Here is a 20,975-nt window from a genome sequence, read left to right on the forward strand (position 1 = left end):
GGACCGTTTTCAATCTTCCGGTAACTTTGTTTTTTGGGATGAATTAGCATTATAAACCCATGTTATACTAGCATGGTAATGGATGTATTTTTTTTTTTACCTTGGGTAGACGTGGTATAAATACATTTTCCCCCCAAATAGTTCCAACATACCAACTGCTTTAACACATTAGGCTCTGAAGGGTTAAGTATTACGTCACATATTCAAGTATACCTACCCACATACCAATGGGTTGTACCTTGTGACCACACAATCACATGTCCTGAAACCCAACTACACTCTGAATCTCTTTATAATGTTGTAGACTTAGAACCCAATACCTTCATCCAAAGGCTTTTGCTGCCATCAAGTGGTCGCCTTTCTGTTATATTAGTTTGAAAAATATATATCCACGGGATGCATTATCCATTCATAATTCTGAACAATGTCTTGATTCAAAAATAACTTGATTAGGTTTAGCAGGGAGAGAGGACACATCAATAACAACAACTTACACACATTTCATTAAAGTGTATATTTAAAGATGGCTGAACAGAACAACAAATGTAAAAATGTAAACTTTGAAGGAGCAGGAAGGAGGAATTTCATAAAAATAAAATAAAAATAAAAATGGTTTTGGGGTACAGGCGGCACCGAGCTGCTAAGACATGAGTGAACTTAGTAGAGAGGCTGCTCTTAATAAAGACAAAATTAAAGAACAATGAAAACAGTAAGAGGGCAAAAAACTAAACAAAACTGTACATCACATTTAAGGCTTAAGTCTGAACTCTCTCCCCTCTTGACAAACAGAGAAATCAAATGACGTGACAGTTTTAGGCGTGTGACTGAAGGACAATGTGGCATTGACGCCTGAAGTGTTGACACTCGGTTTTTAAGAGAAGATCAAAGCAAAAAAGCAATTCAGACATTCTTTTTTTTAAAGTGTAAAAAATTATAACATAATAAGCGATATGAATAATTAAAAGTCATTTTCTGTGAGATGTGACAGAATGAGTACAGCGTTACGATGTGTCAGGTATTTTGATGTGCCACCTTTTTGATAGAGAAAAAAAAAAAAAAAAAAAAAAAAAGTAAAAGTTACTTAAGCGTGCATACAGAAACTCCTTTAGTGTTTGGACATCTGAATAACTCCGAAACATGGAGAACAGTGCATTGCCGAAGAACAACAAGTCAAAGGCCATTAGAGCTGTGTCCCTTTAGTATAAACTAGAGCTGAAACAATTAGCAGACTGATGGTAAGTCAACTGATAGAAACAATTTATCTTATATCTGATCGTTTCAGTACATTTTTAGAAGCATAAATGTCAAATTATTCCTGACTATTTTACATATATTGTTTTTTTTAATAGAAAAATTAACCAATAGAGAAAGACAGCACTTATTCTTACTTATACAATTTCGAATTGGCCTTTACGTCTACAATGCGAACTAATTACAATAGATGAAAGTTATGAGATTAGTCAATTATATTTTGGTATTCAATTGATGTGGAGTACTCACAAAAAATACCAAACATTTGTTTCGATCTGCTTTTTATGAATAATTTTTCTGCTTTTCTCTTTTTCTATCATATTTATAAACTTATTTTTGGGGTTTTGGTCAGGCAATCCAATACTTTTATCGATGTTACTGATATTTGATGTACACAACTGCCCGTTAATAATAATATTACTAATTACAGCCCTAAAATGTACCGACAAACTAAACACCTTTTCTGCTTTCAAGCAGTACAGAATTAGGACACAGCTCTAAAGTTCCCTAAAGATGGTCATTAGTTCACCTTAGTCGAAGACAATGATGGAAGTTTTTTCCTGATCTCAGTTGTAGTTCTAGGTTCAGTTTCAGTGCCTGTGTACCAAATACCCCCTTCACAGTTCACCAGTCTATTTCCAGACACCTTAAAAATGTCTAAAGCCCCAGTCTGGTCCAAGCACCCAACCCGCCGCATCGATACACAATGAACTAAACAAAAACAAAACGCTAACAAAGTACACGGTCACAACTTAATGAGGCGATGATGACCAGCGGTGAGGCACTAGGCTTTGCACACTGAACTAGAGAGCTCCCCCTGCAGGACGGGAGGTCTAATTTATTATCACTACTTTTTACATACAGTTGCTTGCTTCTGTCTTTTAAAACCCTAGCAGCAGAAATGTACAATCTATGTTATTTATGAAAGAAAGGGAACTGTGGGGGGAGGGGCGCTGTAAAAATTCACATTCATTCTTTTGACAAAATCTCAAGCCCCTCTGTACAATAATTATTGCATTCACTGTTCTATTTTGCAGTCATACAAAAAAAAACAATCACATACAATTAAGAGAAAAGCAAAAACTGCATATCTTAAAAATCACCACAGTAATTCAATATATTATCATCCTTTTAGACATTTTCTTTACGTAACATATTTACATATTAGGCCAATTTATTTTTTTCTCTAAAGAAGTTGTTGGAAAAGAAGGTTGGGGGGAGCCAGGCAGACATAAAGGAGATGATGATTCTACAAAGGTTAATCTTACAGATGGGCTTGTGGCTAGACGGTGACGTTCCTCCATACCGCATACTGTCCTCTGTACACGTGTCAGGAACAAGTCCTAAGCTTTCACTCCTGCATTTCTCAGTAATGAGTTCACATGTGCCATTGAGCAAGGTCGATGGGTCTTTGGTGCCAATGTTCTTAAGTCTTCTCTCGTTTCCCCTTCACCACGCACTGATAAGCAGTTAATTAACGTACCACAAACATTGAATCGACGCCAAACCAAGTAGAGCAGCCCTATTCTTTGCCACACATTCAAGTACAAAGTAAAAAAAAAAAAAAAAAATAACAAACCAAAAAAATAATAAAAAAATAAGCAAGACAACGGTCCTCAAGATAAAAGGGACAACAGTTCTGGAGCTAGCCAGATATGACACTTCAGCTTCCTCAGCACACGGGGGCGCTCTAATGAGAAGCGCTTGAGACGCCAGATAAACGGCTCTTCCCGCACTGTTCTTCTTCATTGGTTGTTCGAGGTTTCATCGCATTTGTTTGTTTTCCTAGAAGAGTTCATGGTCATCGTTATTTTTTTTGTAGTTTCTTGCCTTTCCTCAGGACAAGCTTGTTCTTGATGTGTCCTCGCTTCCTCTTGGCAGTCTGGTTAGAGGGACAGAATACATTTATGGGAAATAAATGACTTAAGAATATCTACTGAAATTATCTTAACACTGAGATGACTGAATTTGATTGTCACAGCAATCAAATGTTAGAGCTACTCCACTTCAGTATCCTGTGAATATTAACTTCAGTTTATAACATTATGTATAGAACTGCTCTTAAGATCCTAAATTGGAGCATATACTCTGCATTTATTTCTGATGTGAGTTTTATCAAAAACATTCATTGAAGAGTACTTAAAATATATATTGAAGAGTAATACAATATATATATATCTCTCTCTCTCTCTCTCTCTATCTATCTATCTATCTATCTATCTATCTATCTATCTATCTATCTATCTATCTATCTATCTATCTATCTATCTATCTATCTATCTATCTCTATATGTACAGTCACTTTGTTAAGCTGTTCCTAACCTATCGTGTTAATAAAAAATAGAACAAACGGTTTTTGGTTTAGTGTCCAACGAAGATATTAAACATCAATGTATCCTACAAAACTGGAAGGCAGAATGAATCCCAGAGTTAAAACTACCAAACAGGATGTGTCATTGTACCTTTTTGGAGGTGTACTTCTGCTTGGGCACTAGACTGCGGAGCTTGTGGTCCAGCGGCTCCCTGTTGTCCAGGTTCTTGACCTTGTAGATTCTGACCAGCCAGTGCTCCGAGGTGAAGGCCTCCTCCAGGTGCTTGAACTTGATGTCCTTGTTGCCGATCTCGGCGTTACGTGTTCGGTCAAAGCCAGGAGGCGTCCGGAAGTCCAGCTGGGAGACGGATGAGGTTGTTATTTGACTAAGTAGCAGCAGATAACTGAGTGTTTTGAAATGTTATGTGCAGAAGCTTCTCCATCTTAAGGAATAGTTTGACATTTTGGGAAATATACCCATTAGCCTCCTTGTCAAGAGAAAGATTGACACCATATAAAACCCCAATTTATCAATTTTACACTTGGGTTGTAATAAGGATTAAAGATACCAGATAATACCAGTGATGATACCAGTGTTAATTTGTGAGCTTTACCTCAAGGCAATGTCAGCCTGGATAAAGTCTTTATGCTATGCTAAACTAACCAGTTGATGGTTGTAGCTTCATATTTACCATACAGACATATAGTTACTATTTCTACTGAAACACAAAAGGGAAGAAAGCTTTTTACACAATTAATTGTTTTAATTGCATCTCAGCCCACTGCAGTGTCACTAATTCAAACATTATTGCTCCAGATGAAGCCAAGAAGCACAAACACAATTATAATATTTGGCACTTTGGCCACTATTACATTGCACTCTGCATGAACCAATTACTAACTAGTATTCCTCATCTTCTGCTATTAAAGCCCTTGCTTGCATCTCTTACTGTGTCCTTACATTTGATTGGTCACTGTCCCTTCTACCCTCAAACCAACAGTCTAACCAATCTTCCCTTCCCTATTTTTTATCCCTTTGGGTACCACGTTTCCAATCTACAGCACCTTGATATCTTGACTAAGCCTCCAGTCCGCTTCAGGAGCGCAAGATATTCATTTGTTAACAGCTATGATAGTTTAGTCTCGACATGTATTTATTAGAACTGTTCAACTTGTCATCTAAATGTTAAGAAAATTAAATAAATGAATGGGTCTTTGGGAAGATGTGAAGTCTGTGGGTTTTACTTTGCAATGTCAGTATAATCCTTTTAATCGCCACTCCAACGCTACAAACTTTCCTGATGGTCCTCTAAGCCTCCATTTTACCCGTGGCACATCCTGTTTCCATAAACCTAATCTACTCAAAACTCTCTCTCTTTCTATGCCTCATTCTCTCCATCTCTTACGCCCCAAAACCACACAGAGCTTTGGCTGTCTGTCTGCGTGTCGATGGCGGTTGAATTGATTCGCCCGTCCCAGCTGAGCCGTTGTCCGTGCCGTGTATATACAGCGGGGATGTAAGCACCCCGAAAAAAGAAGGATTCCTTTTCATCTCTCCTCTGCTATACCTGGCAGAAGTAGTCGTGGCACTTTTCAAAGCATCTGCCAATCCTTCATATTCCTCCTTCATCCTCCCTACCCTCTCAAACAAAAGGCCCCCACCTCGTCTGAACCTCAGGAGCTCCCCAAGGCACCCCCCTTAAGTCCTTTTCTGCTTGTCTGGTCAGCCAGCTCTGCTTTTAAGATACAGTAGCAAGAAGTTTGAAAGCTTTTGGTGGTCGCAGCTGCTTGTTATTCTCTGGTAAAACGACATGCCCCACACACAGTAGCCCCTGTGTCTTACTCCTTTGTTGATGGCAGCTGGCTTGTTACTGTCTGATTTTGGCACTGAGCAAGAACTCATTATCTGTTCCTACAAAGGGGGATCCAAACCCCCCCACCCCCAGAATGTCTCTCCAGCCTTAACCTGGCCTCACCTTAATATGAGAAAAAAGATCAAAGACATGCAGAGGACTTGTTGAAGATTCTCTGAGCCCGAGAGAGACTTCCATTACTTTTTCTCCTCACCTGCATTTCACCAAATCGATAGTAGGACATCTTGTACATGAGGCAGTTGAGCAGAGTGGGTGAACCGGCCTTGTCCACTCTGAACTCTCCCTGAGGGGTGAAGTAGTCGCTCTCCTGAAGATGCCAAGGAGGAAAGGATGAAGATTAAGTCCAGGAAATGAGGTAGATGGAGAAGGAATTTAGTAGCAAGGCGAAACCAAAAACTCACAACTGTTACACTTGACCCCTGTTTAAATCTGGTCCGAAGTCTTTTACCAATGAACAAGTGTTGCTCAAAAGGTTTCTTTGTCTCCTGCTGCCCTTTTAATTATCCATCTGGTTGAACCAAAGCGTTTTGTTCTCATTAACAAAACGTTACACTTAGCGAACCCTTTTTACAAAATGACATTTGTAAAGAGGTCTTTCTGCGAGCTAAAAGCATCATTCAAAAATAGATCTGACTGTTACCGAAACAACCTTTTGTGGCAAACGATCCCAAACTTTTGAATTGTAATGTATATGCCGCTTTACGTTAAGCAGCATATAAATGTGCTGTGTGGCTACCTGCAGATTCTTTTATTTTCTTGAGCAGCCTTGTTTCTTAAGTACATGTAAACCCTTCAAATGTGTCCTTGTTGCTTTAAGGGGTGGATTCATGTGCTGGAGAGCAGTTTGCTGTTGGGCAACACTTATGAAGTGCTGAGTGTGAACTGTTTAAGCCGTACAAAAAATAACTCTACAGGGATGCCAAGAATTGGAAAATCTGATTTTCTTATATATATATATATATATATATATATATAAAAAAAAAGAAATAATCAATGCCTTTCAGGAGCACCACAATGGGCTAACACAGGATTTCCTGGTTAAAATGTGACGGGCGCTCCGGTGGCGTAGTGGATAGAGCGCGTACCATATTGGCCTCGTTGCAGTGGTCGCGGGTTCGAATCCGACCCGTGGACCTTTACTGCATGTCCATTTCAACTCTGTACTATCAAATAAAGCTTGAAAATGCCAATAAAAATTAATAAAAATGCAGTGACTTACCCTGATGTCCTTGGGGTGCTCTCCCTCCGCTATCCTCACCATCCACAGGAACTTGTTGATGTCGTCTCCCGAGTAACCGATCACGCCTCCGAAGATGATCAGCACGTAGTCCACGTCCAGCGACCTCATGATTGTGTAGGCCGCGCTCTCATTGGACGACATGGCTTTCCCCACCTACAAAACAGTCAGGAGGAAATAATGCGATTTCATTGGGGCTTTTCTGTTTCACAAAACACAGATGCTTCAAAAACATAATGGAATTGTTAAACAAGACATCCATTTTGGATTCTCTGTAATTATATTTGGTGTGGAGACGGATGATGAAGAGGCAGCAGGACGAAAGCACGAGAGGAGAAAAGCTTCAGGGGCTTTAACAGACTTTAACTCAAAGACAATAGCATTCCTCTACGTTTGGCAGCAGAGCAAGAATAAAAGAGAGAAAAAAAATCCAACCCACACAACCTGACAGCAATTAACTGAAATCCCCCTTCGGTGTAAAGTCACTGGGAAAAGTTTAGGCAAATCAGATTAGCGGGCTCGTTGGAAGGAGCCTGTTTTATGTAACGGGGCAATTACATGAAACATTCACTGAGGAGCTTGCTAATCATCCGCCGGCTCCTCGAAGAAATCATTTGTTTCTCATTTGTCTGTGCATGAAGCCAGGTGTTAAACAGGAGGATGAAGACAAGAAAAAAGAAAGAGTGAGAAACAGACAGAGGGCTTTACCAGTGCTATATGACTGTTGTTCCACGTGTTATTATCCACCAGTGTGGTCCGGTTGGCCATGCCGGCTATTTGGTAGCCGTAGTCCCACCATGACATGACGCGTACGTGCTCGTCCGTATTCTGTCTCAACCAGTAGTAGGCCTCCCTGAAGTCATCCAGGATGTTACGCGTTCTAAAAGAGGGAAATGGAAGTTGACAGGTTTATAGCGTTGACGGGCGTATAGCAGCCGAGGCCATTAATATTTCAGGAGGGCAAAAACAACTGAAAATAGGGCATCCATACATAATGAATTAAAAGGTTAAAAAACACCTTGTGGCCTAAATATATCTCGAGGAGATAAGAGCAGACATACAGAGCCAGGCAACCAATTATCTGCAGACATGGTAGTAGTATGCCTGTGTGTGTGTGTGCGTGTGCATCTATGCAGCGAGTGTGTGGGTGTATATGTTCGAGAGAGAAAACGATCAGAGTGACAGCTATGCTCCCAGTAGCCCAGCTATACCATTGTCTTAGAAATGCAGTGCTATCATTAATATATGTATGAGAACTTGCATCTACCATTTAGTGTTGGCCTTCCATATTTCCTCCATGCTGCTTTAAGAGAATAAACTGCCTGTATAGAATCTCAGAGAGAATAATAAATCAGCTTTTTGTAAATTCAGAGATGGTACACAGATAATTTTTGTTCTGGTTGTGTGACCTGGAAACACTAAGTTAAACCAGCCATTAACGCTTATAGGTGCACATATTAACGTATCCACAAACTTGTTATGAAATATACATATGTTCCCTCTTTCCTGTTACTCGGTATGTTCGCGCATACTCATAGATATGTGCTCATTTGCATGCAAGGTGGAGAAATTCATTCTTGTGCTTTATGAGACTACTGCTTGGGACTACGGCTCCCCACCCTGCGGTTATTTAACATCCATTAACACATTATTACAGCTGTAAGTGTGTGTGCATGTATAATGGCTGGTACCCGTCGTTGTTGTACGAGGCCAGCACCACACTGGGGCTGGAGTATGCGTTGCTGGTGACCCAGGTGCAGTGGACAGCGAACATCATCAGCAGCATCAACATGAGCATTGTGACAATGGACTTGATGTTAGGACCCAGACCCTCCTCGGCCTTCTCCTGCTCTGACACATGCTTACGCACCTTCCCGGCCTGCAGGGGGAGACAAACACTTTCATGATGCACGGCAAACTGTCTGGAGCATTGCCAGGGAGATTCATTATTAAGAGGAGATCAATTATTAAATAAATAACTAATTGAGCAAAGTATCTTAAAGCATTGTAAGGTTTTCCATGCTGTGTGATGAATTAATATTATTTTACACGCTGCACAAAAGGGAACATTTTTCTTCACAAGCACCTCGAATGACTTGCTCTGACAGCTGAACTGTGGTTAAAGGTGACACCAAAAGAAAGTTACTAATTGGTTAATTATAATTGTGACATTTGTGTAAGTTAGTTAGTAAGTGTGTGTGTGCGTGTGTGTGTGTGAGTGTGAGTGTGAGTGTGAGTGTGAGTGTGAGTGTGAGTGTGAGTGTGAGTGTGTGTGTGTGTGTGTGTGTGTGTGTGTGTGTGTGTGTGTGTGTGTGTGTGTGTGTGTGTGTGTGTGTGTGTGTGTGTGTGTGTGTGTGTGAGGAATGCTCTTTGTGACAGCGGCTGGATCAAAATTCAACAATGCGTGATGGCTAAAATGATTGCAATAGCACCAACTGGTTGCAGTTGAACCACAGGTTGACCTAAACTGGCAAGCTGGCAATAAGTGCAAAAGAGATATTATTGTACAAAAATGTTGAATTTTCACTGTCTTGACCTTGTCGTAAAGATTCCCAGAATTCCTCTTGTCGTCCTCGTCGCTGCTGTCTTCAGCGGGGGGTTTCTCTCTCTTTGTATCGTCTCCCATGTAGTGCTCAAAGACGCTGGAGAAAGCCACGGCCGACAGCATGCACACCACCGGAGTCAGAGTCAGCATCAGACGCACCATCACCCCGGCAAAGTAGACTGCACTGATGGCGTACAGGGCCACTGGAAAAAGAGTGGTGGATGAGAGAGAGAGAGAGAGAGAGAGAGAGAGAGAGAGAGAGAGAACAAGGTAGAAAAAGGTCAGACAAGGAGGATGACGTTGGCGTAAATGTAAAGGAGAGACAGAAAAGGGGGCAAAGAGTGTGAGAGAAGGAGATAAAGACATAGAAGAGATAGAAATTGACTTGTTGGAGTAGAGCGGCATAATCCGTCTACGTCGGGTCTGCAGAAGTCAAACTCTAAGTGGAGGGAGCGATTGGCGGCTTTCCGTCCTTGAGAAGAGTAGCGACCCGGCTCAACAGGTGCCGGGCTAATCAATAGCTGTAATAGGCTGATTAAGTCTGAGGGAGAAAACAGACCACTGAAGAGAGTGTTTCTAGCGCTCGAAGGTTCCCTGCCCTTGATCCTGGCTGTCTTACTTTGTAAACATAAAAGTTTAGTTTGAGTTGTTTTTTTTTCCTCCAAAAGAAGCTCAGTGCGCCTCAGTGTTCTTTCTTTCATGTAGATAAAAAGCTGAGAGTGCACCATAATATTGCAGAGAGAGGAGATACTGCGCTGTTCTTGGCTGTATGATGTTTGACTGATGATGTTAATCATAGCCACTGCTGATATGATAAAGTAGATCAGTGACGGTTATAACAGAACAATTACTGATGAATGGGCTAAACCACTTAAACTGACAATTAAGTAATGACAAAATGGAGTCGTGAAGTGAAAGTGGAAGTCTCATTAATTTCCCGCATAGACAGTATTCTTAACTGCAAATCTAATTATAGAGATTGAGATTCTGTGACGTGTGACGGTAACAGCTGCAAAAGCCAAAAATATTTGAAAATAGTTTTGGTGAAGTTGGATACTATGGTGCAGTGTTTTCACAACTACATGACTAAGTGTTTGGTTCAAAGGTATTGTGATATTTAGAGCCAGGCCTGATGCCAAAAAGGACTGAATTGAGAAGAGGCTATTAGCCATGCTAGCAGCTCTTTGAATGTGCTCAAATGCACAGTGTTAGTGCTTTGAGCTAAACATCAGCATGCTAAAATGTTCACAATGCTATCACGCTAATGTTAAGAATAGGTTTACCCTGCATTCCAAATTACATACTCTTTTTTAAAACTATAGCACATACTGCAGCTGCCTGTAAAAAGTATGTTCTGTGTATGCAGTATGCATACAATAAGGATATACTATTTCATCATAGCATTTCTCCTTTTGATTTAATATCCGTCACAATGCTGGCTGTTCTCTCTCAGTGGCTCAGTTGATATGATGCAACTTCAGCTGTGAAGAGGATTGTGGGTCAGAGCTGCCAAAAAAGCATCCTGCTTTGCACACCACAAAATACAGTGTATTATGACATCCAGGTATTTTTTGGCATACTGCATTTGACATCATGCTTTGAGACATCCTTCATCTATTTATGGCATACTAAATAGCATGGAAGTATGGGTGTTGGAATCCTAAATGTTGCACAAATTAAAAATGTTCATTCGATCACAGATATAGAAGAAAAAGAAAAACAATGTATTTACAGTAGATAAATCCTCCTACCGAATACTCTTTCATCATTGATGTTCTTGATGCAGAACCAGAGGCCGGCTGGGAAGGTGCAGACCAGGATGTGTAGGTCGAAGAAGAAGGAGACCCATGTTGTAGGCTGGTGCTCCGACACAGACGCTATGATGGGGATGTGGATCTTAGCATAGCTGGGTATGGAGAGGGAAGGAGGGGGGGTGGGAGACAGACAGGATGCAATTCATGTTGGGATGAGCGCGTTGGGAGTGTTGAAACAAATTATACAATAGATCTTCCTGATTAACTCCACAATTATGTGAGAGAGAAAAAAGAAGACAATTTACCTCAACCCACATGTGTATGGTAAAATGTGGACAAATTTAGTTCTAACAATGAGTAATGCTCTTTCTCTGCAGTTAGTTTTACCGATCTGCTGGTTCCTTCTTTATTCATTATGGGCTTTTTTTTACACAGCAGTTTCTATATGATTTGAAATATTTCTTGTGAAAGTGTTTTTTTTTTTTGTGATTACAGCTGGGGGTAAGAGAAAACACACAGCACATTAAGGAATTAGTATCAGCCTCAAGAGAAAATGGGGTAAGAAAAAAAAAACTATCCCATACTGCTTCAGTCAGCAAACAAGGAGGAGGGGAGAGAATTGATTGGGTGGGCTGAAATATCTAACACGTTGCATTTGGAGAACACAGGGTGCCTTTCCTGGTGCTTTTTTTTTTTTGGGAAGAAAGACAATAGCTGAACAACAGAGTCTGTGCCGTAGAGTGCCCCCCCCCCCCCCCCCCGGGATGGTGCACAGCCATCTTTACTAAACACACCCATGCACTCGATTAAACAAGTGTTTCATTGACAGAGAGAGACTGTGAAGGTCAGCAGAGCTTACCCAGTGTCCCAGAGAGAGTAGAAACGACCACTCCACGGAGCGATGTAACCTAGAGAAAGAAAAGGCAATCAATAAAAGAAAAATAGAAGGGCTCGTATTTTAATGTTTTCCAATTGAGCGTTGGATGTCAAGGGGCTGTTGCTGCTAGGCGTGCAGGGAGTTTGTTGATCTGTGTTAATCTGAAGCTAACCAGGATAAAGGTCGTTGAGGACAGGGAAATATAGTAAAACAACTTCATAATACATTCATCAGCTTGTCCTTTGTTACAACTAAACGCTATTATTCATAAGACAAACTTAACCCTGCTGTGCCACTTTGATTAAACAAAATGTTAACACTATCTGACCCGCAGGCATAAGGAAAAAGGATGTGTAGTAAAGACTGCCTGAGGATATTGCATAGAGCTAATAAAGATTGCGTGAAACAAAACTATAAGCTGTATAATATGGTAATGTGCATCTACTTATACGTATCCCATGAGTTCTTGGTTTTTAATCTTATGAATTTCTTTACCACCATATATATGTATGATTAAATAACTACGAATTAAAGTTAGGTTCATTTCTGTTTGTATTGTGCAAATGCATGAAGATGCACATGAACTGAGGCCAGGTTGCCGGTTGTTTTACACTATCCCGCTGAATATGAAAAAAATTAAATAAAATGCAGCAATGCTCCAACAACGCCAGTGAAAAAGACTGCAAGCAAGGAAACATGGATGTAACAAACCACAATTGGAAATGTCAAAACAGAAAGAGAAGCACAGAATGTAAACACGACTTTAACACTCAAAGCCGGATAATAATCAGTTCAATCACGACTGCGTGGGTTGATCAGATCTGACTGACAGCCCTGGAATATCCGGTAAACAACCTCCTGTTTAAAATAAAATCTAGAAAAACAAGAAAAACCCTCAAAGGAAATCTGTCAGTGCGGAAAGTGTTCTATTGACGAGACTTAATTACTGCATTTGACTTGTTTAAAAATGTAACTGAGACCATTTAAGCTGCAAATTAGGCCACACAGGGCATTTTATGCACACGTACGAATGTCTTATTTTGTTGAAGCTTTGATCAGGAATACATTTCAGCTCTGAACTGTTGCCTGGGGGACCTCGCAGCCACACGCACAAACTCATATTTGCGCAGACAACACAAACAAAAGCAGTAGGCCACATATTTATGTTTTTTCGCACACAACATATAGCTGTCTCCTTTCCTTTGATGGACCTGGAAAGAGACTGTGCCAAATGCGTTTCATATTATTGATGACATAATCGGCATCAGCATAAAAGAAAAGAGAAAGCACTTTTTAAATAAGCTCTTACAAGGCACCGAACCAAAGCAGGCAAGAAAAATACATGAAAATAAAATGGAGGAAAAGTGAGATGGAGATATTTTGAGAGGTGAATTAAAGGATGGCACTTATTTAACAAATCAATACTTGGCTTTGTGTTCAAGATACTAAGGGAGACCCAGCCAGCTACTCTGCTGCAGACTCTTAAGAGATGAAAAGGCCTGACAGACCAGAGAAAGACATGCACAGTTGCACTGCAAAACTAAAACATCACCAAAGGAGCGGACTTCCACTTCTCTATTCAGATGGTTGATGGATCACAGCCAGATATCTAATGATGCCAATATAGCTGTACTAGGCCACCATCTCTTTGCATTGGGCAATCATTTTGGAGCTACAGAATGTCAGATTGTTGGTTAAGGTAAGTAAATAACCTGCCACCTTACAACTCGAGGCAAGAAAACCAATATATGATGTCGCGTAAAAAACAACAACAAACTGCCACATACTTTATTAGGGCTCATTACCCACTGCTGAAAAGGTCTGCGTACACAGCCTGAGGGGATAATTGAGCTCCCTTCTTACACAGTAAACTATAAGCTTTCTTGAGACCAGTCTGAAGTAATTCACCAAAGCCGGTGTGATGCTGTAAAAAAAAAAAAAAAAAAAAAAGGGGGGTGTTTTTAAAATGGACTGTGGCTTATTGTGTGCTTTTGTGCACTAAATTACAAAATTCTTGCTGCTTTCACAATAAACAGATAACCAATGGCTATATTATGAATTGGTCAAGATTCTGAGCATGTCATCTTAAATCTGAAAACTTCACCAGGAGAAGGCACATAAAAATCAATAAAAAGCGCAGAGGCAGCATGTGAAAGGTCTGGATCTCAAGGCCTCTACTGTGGCCACAAACCCAGGCAGAGCTGAACATCATGGAGAAAAACATTAACGAGAACAAGGTTCAACCGGCCGGCTGTGCGCATCAGGGTTCAACCAAGCCAGTCTAAACACAACACATAAACAACTTCGCAAAAAAAAAAAGGCCATCGGCACTAGAGGCCAATCCTCCACCAACACTCAGCCACTTTCAAACTCGCAAAAGCTGCAGCATCCATACAAGGTTATATTTGTTTATCGTTTGCCTTCCAGGTTAAATTTTTCAGACTAACCGAACGCTAATTAGCAGCCCAGTGGGGGAGGGCCCTGAGATCAGACCAACAGGGGATAATGTATGAACACGCTGTAACTTTTGGCAGGAAACTAAATCTAAAAAATGGCTGAAATCCCAGATCTGGATCAGAATCAAAATCTAGTTCAATGATCATTGCACGAGAGGCAATCTCTATCTGTCCACCAGATCAAAGCCAAATTCAGTGTCATTTTCTTACAGATTGTGTTTGAAAAAAAGACAAACAGATGGAGGTGGAAACACAAGAAAAAAACTATTTTAGTATTGTCATATAAACTTTAATATAAAGTGATACATGTTTATATTATAATGAGTGATCTTGACTAGATGGAGGTCGGTTTAAACATTCACCCATCACATCATCCATCTGACACGGTGTCACTGAAATGCTCCTCTTCGCCAACTTTACAACATAACCCAGTTGCCATGTGCAACTACCCAAACATATCAACTGCAAGACATTCACTGGCAGAGCTTTAATGAATCAGTCTGTTTATGTGCAGTAATATAAAAACACTGATGTATGAGAAGTCTCCACGTTTGCCATGATATTGGCTGCAACTACTTCTAATTGCTTACGAGAAATGCTTATTTTTAAATATATAAATCTGTTGATGAAATGAAATGTCAAAACACTGTGGAAAATGTCAGAAGCAATTTTGCAGAGCTCAAGGTGATGTGTTCAATTTACTTTACATATTGATTAGCAGTCGAAAAACATCAACAAAACGTTTCAGCTCTTCTTGCAAGGACAAAAAATGTCAATGAATGAATAATAGTTTAGACGCAAAGAACCACTATATTCTTGGTCAAAACAATACTGTGAGCAGACATACAGACCTGTGTATGTGAGATAGATCACGGTGAGGAAGACGACGCCGGCAGCGAGAGAGACTCCGAGGAGGAAGAGCGTCTGGAACTCCTGTCTGGTCAACCTGTCCTTCAGGTACTGCAGCAGGGCGTAGGCTTGGAGCAGTGCAAACACACCTGAGAAAAGCCAGGGGGAAAACAATGAGCAAAGATACACACACCAAAAAAAAAAAAAAAAAAAAAAAAAAAAGGTATCTTGCGCTGAATATTTGATTCATGCCCGACTCCTGCAGGGCACGAAGGCGCTTTACGTGGTTGAGAAGCATCGCTGTCAGTTTTTGGCAGGAATTCTCGAACAAAGCAGTTTGCCATGGCCCCCTTTGGCTGTTTGTGCAGATGTGACAAGACAAATACTGCGGGACAATATTTTTTCAAATGCATGAGACAAGATATGTGTGAGTAAGCCGGGCCCTTCTCTTTGCCCTCGCCTTGTCTTTCTTTTGGCAGTCCCTTTCGGTCACTCTACTTTACCTTAGCTCTCTCACTTTTCCACTGCCATCTTCTCCACTGTCTCTATTGGTTTGTATGACAAATTCAATATAAATTATTTTTTAAAGGGCCCTATGGTTTCCCTTGTCTTCCATCACCTCCCATCCTTTGACAAACCTTGTGTGATATTGCCGTCCTCCTCCGAGCGCCCATGGCAGGTCTCAGTCATTTCAAAAGGTTGAGCCCCCTACCTGTCTCCTTGAGTGATGCCATGGTGCTAACACACTTTTATGCCACCCTGCTTGCTTGCCTTAGGGGCTGACACCTCAAGGGTTACAGACCAAGGCTCCGTCACTCTCTCCCCATCCCCAACTGTGCACTCTGAATGCAACACCAGATGTTCTGAGCAGCTGCTACGAGTGGCGACATGAAAACACACTCGCTCTTTGAGAGATAGAGAGAGTGGCAGAGAGGCAGAAATGGTTTTTGGTCGGTGCATTTTTCAAAAGCCCTCTCATGTAATGCCGTTTTGTGTTGTCAACACCCAGGAACACAGGGACACTTCAACCATCGCCTACTGCAGCACTAACAGAATTCTAGGGAAAAGGGTGGTGCTCGATTTCCTAAAAGCTGGCAGCGACACTCCTCTCCCAATCTGGACGTTAACGATACATAGGAATCACACACGTACATACGCAGCCATCCGTGCTGTCAGGCAGCAGATGGGGCCCACACACTTGAGAGGCAAAACTCAACAAGACTTAAGAGTACCAACTACCAAAAAGCCCAAAATGAAAAGTATTTAAAGTTCTGAAGCCATATGGTTGGGCATGTGCAGCTGCCTACGTCTTTCTATTTTGTAAAATATATTCTGAGACGGTCCTGTTTTCTTCTAAACACAGAGCATGACTAACACTGACATCGGCAAGGGGATTCAAGTCCTGCTGTAGCCAATCAATCTGAAAGTATGTGCATCCACGGTAACGCAAGGAGCTGTGGATAACTAACTAAGTGGCTTTTGTAAAGTCACTCCTTTAGAACGTGAACTACAGCAGTCAGGACAAACTTTTCCTCTGTGTTTTGTAGCACACATTTGTTGGCAGGGTGAGGACGTTAAAGTTAAGGTTTGAAATAAAGCTAGTCTGAAAGAAAATCTCTACATTGAATCCAACATGTCCTTGTATGAATCCTACACAGACGGTCGGTGCAATTACTTTATGTAACTTTGAACAGGAGTGTTCTATTAAGTGCCAAAATGCAAAGTATAGCACTATAACTCAAAGTATGCATAATAAACGCAGGTCTGTGTTTCAGCAAAGGGAAATGTAGCATTAAACCTGAATAAACTTATTTTTCTGGCCAGCTGTGAGCGGCGTTAACGAGCAGTAAACACAACACTGACATATTATCACCTAATTAGGTTGATATGGCAGACGTGTTGGCAAACAGATGTCTAGTCAAACATTAAGCAAATAGGAAGCAACGTTTGAAGTCCCAATATTTACCAAGAACTCCTGAGGGAAATCATTTTCTGTTCGGCTGTTAAATGTAGCTAGTCACTATGTTAGTGGCAGGGACAGAAACAAAAGACAACAAATAAAAACTAAGTCTGTGTTATCAAATGATGACTGGGTTATAACTTGGAAAATCAGGCCGCACAACATTTTCCTGAGAACGTCCACATTGCACTCTCGATGGCATTTTTGTTGAAAATCTCTAGAAGGGATAGCGACAGGTCACTTCAGGGGGCGATACGGTGGGACTCACCAGCTGCAGCCATATGCTCGCTGGTCCTGATTGGCTGGAAGCCGACAAACGGGATCTGCATGGACAGCACCAGACCCACAATGTAGAAAGTGCTGTAGGCTGTGAAGTGAGAAGAAATAAAAGGGAAGGAGGAAGAGAGCGAGAGAAAGGGGGGGGGGACCAGATTAGAAATCATAACAATTCAAATAAACTATTGCATGAAAAAAAATATATATATTCTGTTCCACCACTCAAGTTTGAACTTCAATACAGGCATTTAAAAGAGTATTTATTGATTTTCCCTGTCGCACCTCAGAGGGAGTAAATACAAAATACCTAATCTAATGTAATTTACTCCGAAAATGGGAGCTGGCTGGGTGCGTTGTTTGTGGCAGGGAGGCCTGGAGTCTGGAGAAACTCCTATTGTAGCCTATTGTAGCTGAGGGGAACCAATTTGCAGGCGCACCAGATTAATTAAGATTTCATACTCTTCCTGAAGAGTGTGCCTTATTTTTTTAAAGTAGTTGTGACCGCCCTCAGCAAGCAGTTATTGACTCAAGACAGAGAGAGATGAATTCGGGAGGGAACAAACATAGACTGCGAGGCATTTCACTAAACTGGGTTTTTCTTTTGTCCTTTTCTTGCATGTTCCTACCTAGTTACTAGGCCTTTCACACCAAAAAGAGACTCTTAAACGATGTGGTACAACATGTAAAGATGAGGTAAGATTAGGCGCATAGCAGGCGCCTGAGGATGTCATTTCTCTTCCATCAGCAGAATATGTCAGCAGATATATTTCTCTGTCTCTCCTTTGCTGCCAAACAGGTGTATGAGGTTGCCATATGATTTTCTCTTGCTGCACATATCCTTTACGGTCAATAGTAAGCGTAGAGAAATGTCCACTTCACCACTGCATTGTCAAGTAGAAGTTCAGTGTTCAGACCTAGGTCAAAATCCTCTCATGGAAGCCAGGTGTGTGTGTGTGAACGGTGGAGGGTCTAACGGCCTGAAATCTCTAAACAAACGTATTATATGCTGGAGCTGCCAACGTGTTCCTTGAAACTGGAGTGTTCTGCCGAATAACAAACATATCCTCTTCCCTACGGCTGTGCCTCTAATATTAGCAAAGAAATATATATATATAATGAAGAGGCTCAGGTAGCAGGTGTCTGCAGTTACTGTTAAGTGGTGCGTGGGTGTGTGGATGTCTGCACCGCTGATGGTGGAATGCTTATGTTTATGAAAGATGAGCACGGGCGCGACTGGGTTTCCGAGCTCATTTCAGGGTCAAATGCCTGGGCAACAGTGTTTTGGAAACGTGTGTCTGTTTGTTGCATACTTCTCCATTCTAAAAGGGCAGCGGATCTGAAAACACTGTCGGTTTCAATTTCAGTTACTGTTTTTATGTGGGGGCGTTCAAGACATCAAGTCACACACATACGTAGATAGTATATAAAATGGATGTAGCATCCGGGCTGACATCAGTTATTCCAACTGCATCCAATCGTTCTGGCCTATGCCTGTCGCCATCTTTTTTTTTTAAGATATTTTTTTGGGCATTTTTATGCTTTATTTGATAGTGCAGAGAGACAGAGGTGAAATGGGGCAGAGAGGGGAGTGACATGCAGAGAACGACCGCGGGTGGGAATCGAACCTGGGTCTGCTGCTGGGCCCGGCCCGGGAGGGGGACGCCTTACCAACTGAGCTAAAGGCACCCCCGCCTGTCGCCATCTTGTCAGATTTTTACTCCGTCTCATTTCCTTCACAAAAAGGGCATTGATGTGACGTCGGGTGGAGGGAGATACGCCCATCTAGCTGACGTATACCTCCAAAGCAAAGTGAGGGCCAACGGGCGGCTAGATGTCAATTGAGAGACCACGCCCCTAATTATTCATAAATGTTAACCTCCAATAGAATAAAAACTAGCCTGCTAGAAATAAATTCACCCCCCTCAGTGTTGTTGGAAGTATTACCTAAACATACAGACTAGAATGTTTTTTTTTTGTACCCGGCCTTAAATAGGTTTAATAATGCTTTGAAAACGCCAACGGCATATTTAACATGGGAGTCAATGAGAAATTGCTCTGTTTTGAACAATGCCACTCGCTGAACTGCAATTTTTGTCACTTCCGCATTGGATGCTGGTAGAGCTCGCTGTGGTTGGGGCTTGGTCACACACTAAAAGTCATGGTCTGGTTTAATTGCGCGTGTGTGTGTGTGTGTGCGTGTGTGTCTTACCGATGTAGACTCTTCTGCTGTAGCGTTGCATCAGCAGCAGCACAAACACATGTAGAGGAATCAGGTTGATAATAAACACATAACCTCCCCATGCTGACACCTAGAAAACACACATACACACAAAACATGTCAGTCAGCCTTGAAAACATTCTTGTTCATTTAGGGGAAAAAACATCCATTGCGTTTCTGTCATACTCTACATGTTAAGATGTAAAATGAGAGATGCGCTTATCACAGTGCTGGATGTCAGGGCTTTATAACGAGTCTAGAAAAACATCACTGACAAGTTTTCAATTGCTTCCACTTGCCAACAGCAAAGGGCAAATGGAAGGCTGAGAGCACTAGACAGAGAGGAGAGAATAGCGAAAGAGTTAAGAAAAAAGGAAGAGTGTTCAGAGAAAGAAAACACGAGTGCGTAAAAAAGAAAGTAGAGTTGTACAGAGAAACAGAGAGAAAGTGAAACAGAGATTGACAGCAGAGTGTGATGGGAATTATCTTGTAAGAAAGAGCAACAGTGCACCTGCTAAGATGAAAAGAGCATTCATTACACAAACGCAATCACAAGACTAACACATCAAAACTAATTGATAAAAACACCTATGTGCTACATTAAATATGAGTGAAAAAAAAATCTTAAATAAAATACTCGCTGTATGTTTAGGCGCAATTTTCTTTTGGCAGCCATTTGCATTTGTTCTCAGATGGTGACAGCCAATTAGTAACATGTGAAAAACGTAACTTGAATGAACAGTATATCACAGATGTCTTCAATTTCAGACTCATTTTAAGTGTTTACACACAGGGCGACTGATTGAGTCCCTGTTGCAGACTGGCTGGGAACTTCATGAAAACATAACACTTTATAAACAGTGTGCAAGGCTACCGGCTCTGTGGCTGCAGAACTTAATGGCTTGTCTGCGATGTACTTGTAGCGAGTGCGCGGGACTATATTCAGGAAAACCTGAATTGACTGCATTGAGAAAAATGTATTCAACAATTCAAATCATTTGTAGTGGAATACATAAAAATGTAATGCATTTAAAAAAAAATATGTTTTGTTCTTTGAATAAGAAGTGCTGTGTGGTTTAGTACAGCCTCATGCAACCTTACTCATACTATCAACAATAACAATAATACGAGTATTAGAATTTAAAAAATGTTGGTATCTGGATATGTTAAGTATCGGCAATTAAACAAAGCCAGGTTTTGGAATTGGATCTTAACAGTGAAAAAGGTGATCAGTGCATTTCTACTTAGGACAAATGGCAATCGCCAGGTCCACAAAGACAAAGTCGACAAGTCACACAGTCACTTAAGTGTGATGGTCTGTTACTCAATAGGCATGTTTGTGGAAACAAACAAAGTGTTGTTTTATT

The 20,975-nt window shown here is 41.0% G+C and overlaps 1 protein-coding gene across 1 annotated transcript in view; it reads right to left on the reverse strand.

The window, feature by feature from the left end:
- Positions 1–543: 543 nt before the first annotated feature.
- Positions 544–20,975, reverse strand: part of LOC307264231 (dolichyl-diphosphooligosaccharide--protein glycosyltransferase subunit STT3B) — an 81,375-nt gene continuing 60,943 nt past the window's right edge. The window contains exons 5-16 of the mRNA XM_080045544.1: positions 19,600–19,699; positions 17,383–17,481; positions 15,157–15,303; positions 11,832–11,880; positions 10,970–11,124; positions 9,210–9,421; positions 8,365–8,552; positions 7,382–7,553; positions 6,656–6,829; positions 5,630–5,743; positions 3,714–3,920; positions 544–3,133 (exon numbers count right to left, since the gene is read on the reverse strand). Of these exons, the coding sequence (XP_079901670.1) occupies positions 3,059–3,133; positions 3,714–3,920; positions 5,630–5,743; positions 6,656–6,829; positions 7,382–7,553; positions 8,365–8,552; positions 9,210–9,421; positions 10,970–11,124; positions 11,832–11,880; positions 15,157–15,303; positions 17,383–17,481; positions 19,600–19,699 (1,692 nt within the window). The 3' untranslated portion in view covers positions 544–3,058. The remainder of the gene's footprint in view (positions 3,134–3,713; positions 3,921–5,629; positions 5,744–6,655; positions 6,830–7,381; positions 7,554–8,364; positions 8,553–9,209; positions 9,422–10,969; positions 11,125–11,831; positions 11,881–15,156; positions 15,304–17,382; positions 17,482–19,599; positions 19,700–20,975) is intronic.

The sequence above is a fragment of the Ammodytes marinus genome (genome assembly GCF_949987685.1).
Source record: "Ammodytes marinus genome assembly, chromosome: 17".
NCBI lineage: Eukaryota > Metazoa > Chordata > Actinopteri > Uranoscopiformes > Ammodytidae > Ammodytes > Ammodytes marinus.